Consider the following 7,982-nt stretch of genomic DNA (forward strand, 5'->3'; position numbering starts at 1 on the left):
TGTAACTATTTAAATGTTTGAAATTTTAATTAAAACAAGTTTAACTTATAAGAAGCTGTGTGAGGAAAAAGCCTGATTATTTCTTCTTCTTCTTCTTCTTTCCTTCCTTGCTCTTCTTGCCTTTCTTTGTCTTCTCTGCTTTTTCAAAACTCCCAAGGCCTTTACGGACCATGCAGCCTCTCCACCAGGCCTGCAGCTGTGGACACAAAGGTCACAGACTATGGTTTAGAATTAGGGTTCAGTGCACTAAAACACTCTTTTCTGTAGAAACTGGGTCAGGACCCACAAACGGGTTGAGGGACAATTATTTGGGTCACCAAATTTGTAGTTTTTTTTGTCTTTTACTAATGTATGTGAATATGTTTTAAGTTCCCATGCCTGAAATTCATTCATTCACTTGCTCATCTTCTTCCCCTATATCCAGGCATGTCCAAAGTTTGGCCAGTGGGTCAATGACAGCCTCTGGTCAGATTTTGTAAGGCCACAGCTTCAGTTTTATAATATATTATTTATAGCCCAGGATGAGTCAAACAGAAAGCGGAGGATGTCCGCTTTCTGTTTGAGGATGTCATCCTCATCCGCTCATCTGGTAAGAAGTTGCGTTTTGAAGATAGTGTCAATCTCAGCTGACATAGGGCGAAAGGCGGGGTACACCATGGGCCACATAGAGACAAACAACCATTCATTCTCACACTCACAGTCAATTTAGGTTGTCCAATTAGCCTAATCCTCAAATCTGCATGTTTATGGACTGTGGGAGGAAACAGGAGAACCCAGAGAAAACCCACACACACAAGAGGAGGACATGCAAACTCCAACCCAGGTCTTCTTGCTGCAAAAGCAAGGATTAAGCTGATGAATTTACCAAACATAGATCTCTCCGGAACGGCTGATTTGGCTATTTTCAAATAACATTAACTGTTGTATAAATGGCAGTACAAAACTGTCAGAAACGTGAAGCAAAACTTTGGTATTTTCCAATTTCGATTGTGACTTGGATGTGAATAATGGTTCGTCATCTTAAAAAAACAGGGTCCCCATGTGAAAAGTTTGGGAAATGCTGCACCAAACATTCACAACAGTGAACGTGATAGCCCATAAACACCATGGATCTGAACTGTGACTGGAGTTCATTACCATGGTAGCAGCTCCAGCCTCCGCCTGCTTTTGGTTCAGTTTTTCCTGCTCCTCCCTGTCCTCCATCACCACCTGCTCCATCTCTGCGAACTGAACACAAATCAGCCTCTAATTACTCATCATAACAGTGACTCATTTTACCGTGTCTTGTTTAAACACTGGGTGCCGCTCACCTTCCTCCTCATCTCTGACAGTTTGTCCATATTCACTGTTCTTCTGCGGCGCACACTGTTCAGCTGCTCCTCCTTCTCTTGCAGCATCAGCTTTGTGCGCTGCTGCGACTGCAGCAGCTCCTGCTGCAAGTGCTGAACGACATTCACCACAACGGCAACGTCAGCTCCTGCCTCCAGAAGCAACAACTACAACAAAAACTGGTGTTATTATCGATGTTACCTCGTGCTGATTCTGCAGGAATTTCTCGGACTCCTCATGAACTCTGGCCTCCTCGTCCAGCTGTTTCTGCAGCAGCTGAGAGAGTAAAGAGACCAGCTTTAAATGTGTTTCTGATAGAGGATAAGTTTGAACGGGGAGGTTGACAACTTTTAATGAGTGGGATTAACCCTCAGCTGCTCCTCTAGATGCTCCTCAGCCCGGTTCATGTCCTTCTGTGTCTGTTGGAGCTGTAGCTCAGTGTATTTCTCCATGATCTTTGTGTAATCTGCCTCTAATGACTGCTGCCGGTACAAGTCCTCCAAGACCTGATGGGCAAATGTTGGGAATACCTTATTTTGTCCTCAAATAAATCATTGATCACGCAAACACAGACATGCTGCTACTTTCTCACCTTCAATTTCTTGGTGCTCTCTTGGAGCTCCTCTTGTTGTCTCTGTAGGTGTTGTTTTCGCTGCTCCAGCTCCCTCTCTGCCTCCCTGTGTGTATGGAGAGACATTTTATTTATAAGACACACACACATTCTCCTTTCTGTTCCTCTTCTTTCACCTGTAACACAGACTCCACCCGACAAATGCTTCACAATAAAATCCTGATATTTCCCAAGCGATGTACAGTAGTTAGAAACCTTTGTATCGTTTCTTCTTTCTTCCTCTGCTCCTCCTCTCTTCCTCTCCTCCTCGTCTCCTCCAGCTCCTCCTGCAGCAGCAACGAGGTGAAACTCTGCCTCTGCTCAAGCTCCACGTGCAGCTTGTAAACCACCTGCTGCGTGAACTGACTGCAGAGAGACACAGATTTACAATTCAGTCAAAAGTTAGTGAAATACTTTCATATTTGTTTGTGTGTGAAATTCTCACCAGTCTCTCCTCAGCTTGGTCAGTCGGGCTCTCTCCTAAACACACACACACACACACACATACACATATCAGACAGCTGTTAAACAGATGTTTCTGTGGACAGTGACCATGACGGACACACACACGCACAGTGGGTGTTACTCACCTGAACTGCTGCAGTGCCTTGTTCTCTGCCGGCTGGGACTCTCAGAGTGTGTCCCAGTATGTCCAACTGGTCTGAACAGTCCTCCAGTACAGCTGCCAGTCTGAGGCTCTGAATCTTAGACAAAGACATCCTGCAGACAACGTGAAAAATAACCACATGTGTTTCCTGCAGACATGTATAGATCAGATTATGGTGTTAAAATGAGTTGCATCTACACAGGAGATTAAAATCACAATACTGCACACATAAAAAAATGACCTAATGCATTCCCATGTCTTACTCAGATATTGTCCTTCATCGACTTTAATAATATGTTACATTCTGGATTTTTATAATCCTTTACAAACAACATGTTTTCCCTTACTTCCAATCTAATGTGACTAAGTGAATCATAATAAACTTGTTGTTGATTCTAATTAATGTTAATGTTTTACATGGCAGTAACTTATTCAGACCACTGTGATAATTATCAGTCTGTGGCTGTACCACACACAACATGGTGCTGTCTCAAAAACGTGCCAAATACGACGATTCACTAGCGCCATATTATGCCGAATTTATTAAACGGTTTTAATAGATATGCAGTTTTTCCTCTGGGTTTGTGTTTGGACGGATTCACGAGTTCACATCAAAATAAGAGATTTTCACAACAGTGTCTGGTGCAGCTCACGTGTTTGAGCTCAGCTCGGCTCACTGTAGCGTGATGCTAAAGTGTTTCTCTCCAAAGACGATCTTTATAAAACATAACGAAAGTTATACTCACTTCACTTCTGCCCACAACTGCAATAACTGGGTTGTAAGAATAAGAATAATAATAAGAAGAAGAGTTAATTCTCCAAGAGAAAACTATTCAGTCATAGTGGCCGAAAGTTTGACCTAGCTGTCTCCATGGTAACAGAGCAACAACAGGTTTTGAGGTTTGAGGTTTTCTTTTTTTTTTTTGTCACCTGGCAACTTTATTGAAAGAGCAAAATCAATTACACTTTTAAAAACATACTCTGTGCAAACAACACAAATACACATCAGTATAACAAATGAAGCAGAAATGAATATAAGCTAAGAAACAATAAAACACCAGAAGGTAAAATTAAAATGAGTTATTCATTTTAATTAGAAAAACAAACAAGTCTGCTGCAGAGTTTCTAAAAACATAAATAAAGGTTTATCTCCATCCATGATGAACATGTTTTCATAGTCAGATAAACGTCATCACAAGATTAAACATCATCACAGTTAAACAAATAATACATTTGTGGGTGGGTTTCTATTCATTTATTTATTTATTTATTGGTGATTCAGTCAAGCAGGCCTTTTTTGTTGGTTTACAACCTTATAAAATAAATCATTATCTGGAACAAAACCAGCGTACTAGGGAGAGAAGAACCTCCTGTGTGGCAGCAGGAGACATGTCTTAACTTAAACAGTTAAGTCTCCATTCTTAACACAGAAATAACAGTCCCACCTTAAATAAGTAAAAAAAAACACATTGAAAAATAACTAAATGATAAAGTCACACAGCAGATTTGTCTTCACCTGTCATTCATACAGAATCATGCTGTGGGCTCAATATCTGCCTGACACTACTGCCCCCAAGTGGCTCAATTGAGCAGGGCAGCAACATAATCTAGTCCAGTTGTTCTTTAACTTTTTATACAACGTACCATCTGAGAAGTAACACCATTATCACCAACATCAGCTACAGACTTTAAGATCATTTGCTCTCTCATCCTCCTGCTCTTCCTCACATGTACTTCACACACTGGTATAGTGACATTAGATGAAGATGGAGCGAGAGATAAGGTGACTCTAATTATTACTATTTTTTGTTGTTGTTTGTTTAATTTTCTATGCACTCTGGTCAAAATTCCTCAGCTCAACTCGGAATTTCCTGATTTTCCTCCAAGTACCAGCAGAGGAAGCTCCTGTACCACTGGTGGCACATGTAACAGAGTTTGAGAGCCATGGCTCTAGTCGCCTACAAATATTCAGTGTTGTGTATTTTTTTCGAGTGGCTCCCCTGAGGAGACGCCTTATTTCTTCTTCTTCTTTCCTCCTTTGCCCTTCTTGCCTTTCGCTTTCTCGTCTGGTTTTTCTAATTTGACAAAACCTTTGCGGACCATGCAGCCTCTCCAAAAGGCCTGTATCTGTAGGGTCAAAGGTCACAGAACATTGATCAGTGTAATAACAAACGGTGAACCTGCTGGTCCACGACAGTAAGGCTGAAATGAATCGGATCACCTTGGTAGCAGCACAGGCCTCTGCCTGCTTTTGCCGCACTTTCTCCTGCTCGTCCCTGTCCTTCAACACCACCTTCTCAATTTCCCTGTACTGAATATAAATCAGCCGCTCGTCAACAACCGCGACAGTGACTGGGGGTTTGATGTGTCACGTTATAAACACACCGGGAGCTGCTCACCTTCTTCCTCAGCTCCGTCAGTTTGTTCTTAAGCATTGCTCGTCTGTGGAGCGCGCTGTCGAGCTGCTCGTCCTTCAGCTGCAGCATCTGCTTCGTGTGCAGCTCCAACTCCTTCAGCTCCTGCTGCAAATCCTGATAGGACAATAATTCCCATGAGAACAACAACTGTATATATTATGCATACATAATATATATATGTGTAAAAACATCAGAGGTCGTCAGGGATGTCACCTCGTGTTGTTGCTGCAGACATTTCTTTGACTCGTCGTGAAGTTTGGCCTCCTCTTCCAGCTGTGACTCCAGCAGCTAAGACAGAAAAACATGAAAGAAGACAGGACTAACTCTGGAGTCTGACTCGTCATGGTTCTCAAACTGTCGTGCGTGTGCCACCAGTGGTACGTGAGCTTCCTCTGGTGGTATTTGAAGGAAAAGCAGGAGTACTGTTCTACTGTATAAACCAGGGTGATCATGGAGGAGTTGACCTATTTGCACCACTGTATTTTAACGTCGGTGATAATGGCGCTACTTCTCGAGAATTTTCTCCGGTGATACTCGGTATACAATGTTTGAGAACCACTGATCTAGTCCAAACAGAGCTCACAGATGCACACACACTGATTGTGGATCAGTTTGAAAACCTCTGGACTCACCCTCAGCTGCTCCTCCAGATGCCCCTCAGCCTGGTTTATCTCCTTCTGTGTCTTATTGAGCTGCAGCTCCGAGTATTTCCCCATAATCATTGAGTAGTCAGCCTCCAATGACTGCTGACGGTACAAGTCCTCCAAGTCCTGGGGGGGGGGGACAGGTCGCCAGTCCATCACAGGGTCACATATAGAGACAAACAACCATTCACACTCACTAAATCCCCAAGTCTGCACGTTTACTGGACTGTGGGAGGAAACCGGAGAACAGCCTCACAGACATGGGGAGAACATGCACATGAGTATTTCTTTACAGTCTGTGTGGCCCAACAAAGCTTTAGTTCATCCAAATCAGCAGACAGCTTTGGGTTTTACTGCTACTCTCTCACCTTGAGTTTCTTGGTGCTCTCTTGGAGATCTTGTTGTTGTATCTGTAGATGTTGTTTTCTCTGCTCTAGCTCCTTCTCGGCCTTACTGTGTGGATGGAGAGACATTTTTATTAACATGTTAACACACTAACACACTCCTCCTTTTCTGTTTCTCTCCTCCCACCTGCATCACTCACCACATCACACCCAGAGAATACATACCTATTCTAATATTCTTTATTATAAAATAATTTTTTTTTTTTAAATGTCCAAATGATGTAGTTACACACATTTGTATGATTTCTTCTTTCCTCTTGTCCTCCTCCGCTAGTTCTCTCCTCCTCTTCGCCTCCAGCTCCTCCTGCAGCAGCAACGAGGTGAAACTCTGCTTCTGCTCAAGCTCCACGTGCAGCTTGTAAACCACCTGCTGCGTGTACTGACTGCAGAGAGACACAGATTTACAATTCAGTCAAAAGTTAGTGAAATACTTTCATATTTGTTTGTGTGTGAACTACTCACCAGTCTCTCCTCAGCTTAGTCAGTCGGGCTCTCTCCTAAACACACACACACACACATGTCAGACAGCTGTTAAAGTGATGCTTGTGTGGACACAAGGTGGATGTTACTCACCTGAACTGCTGCGGTGCCTTGTTCTCTGCCGGCTGGGACTCTCAGAGTGTGTCCCAGTATGTCCAACTGGTCTGAACAGTCCTCCAGTACAGCTGCCAGTCTGAGGCTCTGAATCTTAGACAAAGACATCCTGCAGACAACGTGAAAAATAAGCACACACGTGTTTCCCGCAGACATGTCTCATCAATGACACATTTACACGGACGTCAGAATATGTCGTTTAATTCCTTCAGTCGAGTTGTTCCACAGATCGACTTCTTTTGTTGTGATAGAATGAAGTTTCTCATAATGGCTGTTTTCTCATAAAAACTATTTTTAATAATTCCTCTAACAACATGACTTTCTACCCTCGTTTGGAACAACCCATTTTAAACACACATAGAAAACATGCACCAAATGATGGACCGGAATAACGATATAAATGACATGGTACAGGGTGGTGGATCGAGAGCAGAGAAACCCAACAGTTCACACAATGAGCAAACTTCCTTATAACAGGAAGAAATCTCTGACACAACCAGACTCAATGATGTGCAGCCATCTGCCTTGACCGGTTGGGGTGAAAGGAAACATGGGGGACAGAGGAGAGGTGAGGTAGAGACAGGAGCAGCTCTGAGTCAGTGATGATGTGTTTATAGAACTACAATGTCATTTATACAAGCAGCAGCAGAGACTGTTGATAAAAAATGTATACTGATATCAACTTTAATTCCCCACTGCTTTAAAACAAATCTAACATGGCGTTATAATCTGGTTACGACGAGTCACATCTTCCAAAAACTAAACCCAATTTTATCATTTCAGGTTTCAAAACATTGAGGACATCAGGTTTGTTGAAATCCCTCACAGCTTTCAAAACATTCACCTTTTTCTGCAGTCTGCCCCCAATGAAAGTGAATAGAAATCGACACTGGGTTCGTCTGTCTTTGGTTCGTGTGGGGACTGCCATGGCAGACGAGGCAGGGAATCACACATGATTAAAAGGACGTAAAAAAAAAACCAAAAAAAACAACAACTCTGCGTTTACACACGTGTTTTCCAGCTGGAAATGCACTTTTTCTAGTTACAACTCTCACTTCTGAGCTGAGTCAAGACCACAACAACCAAGTAACCGAGTAAAATGATTGGGACCAGAGTTTACCAGGCCTGAGACTAGACCATGGCAGTGACAGGGATCAAGAACAACAACAAGAAAAACACCAGCTGCTCTGTACTGGGAACATCTATAACCTACCTGAGGTGAATATGGCTCACAGATTGAATGGAACTTTTAGAAGCAATAGAATTCTTAGTCTTTGATGCTTTGCAGTTTGCCATTAGGCATTTTTGCATTACCGCTGTGATGTCATTATTTCACCTCTTCTATCTTTTTACATTCCATCCTTTTAACTCGTTTTG

At 42.6% G+C, this 7,982-nt stretch overlaps 2 protein-coding genes across 2 annotated transcripts; both read right to left on the bottom strand.

The window, feature by feature from the left end:
• Positions 1 to 26: 26 nt before the first annotated feature.
• Positions 27 to 3,403, bottom strand: LOC131470850 (dynein regulatory complex protein 9-like). Its single transcript, XM_058646881.1, has 10 exons — positions 3,293 to 3,403; positions 2,530 to 2,659; positions 2,385 to 2,419; positions 2,156 to 2,305; positions 1,922 to 2,006; positions 1,698 to 1,835; positions 1,531 to 1,605; positions 1,311 to 1,442; positions 1,138 to 1,227; positions 27 to 196 (listed from the first exon to the last, which is right to left on the bottom strand). Exons 2-10 carry the CDS (start codon positions 2,656 to 2,658, stop codon positions 77 to 79), a joined length of 954 nt encoding a protein of 317 aa, XP_058502864.1. The 5' UTR covers position 2,659; positions 3,293 to 3,403; the 3' UTR covers positions 27 to 76.
• Positions 3,404 to 4,879: 1,476 nt separating this feature from the next.
• LOC131471316 (dynein regulatory complex protein 9-like) lies at positions 4,880 to 6,713 on the bottom strand. The gene is made up of 7 exons (XM_058647815.1): positions 6,585 to 6,713; positions 6,474 to 6,508; positions 6,245 to 6,394; positions 5,976 to 6,060; positions 5,596 to 5,733; positions 5,177 to 5,251; positions 4,880 to 5,077 (listed from the first exon to the last, which is right to left on the bottom strand). Exons 1-7 carry the CDS (start codon positions 6,711 to 6,713, stop codon positions 4,880 to 4,882), a joined length of 810 nt encoding a protein of 269 aa, XP_058503798.1.
• Between the last annotated feature and the right edge of the window lie 1,269 nt (positions 6,714 to 7,982).

The sequence above is a fragment of the Solea solea genome, chromosome 13 (assembly GCF_958295425.1).
Source record: "Solea solea chromosome 13, fSolSol10.1, whole genome shotgun sequence".
Taxonomy (NCBI): Eukaryota; Metazoa; Chordata; class Actinopteri; order Pleuronectiformes; family Soleidae; genus Solea; species Solea solea.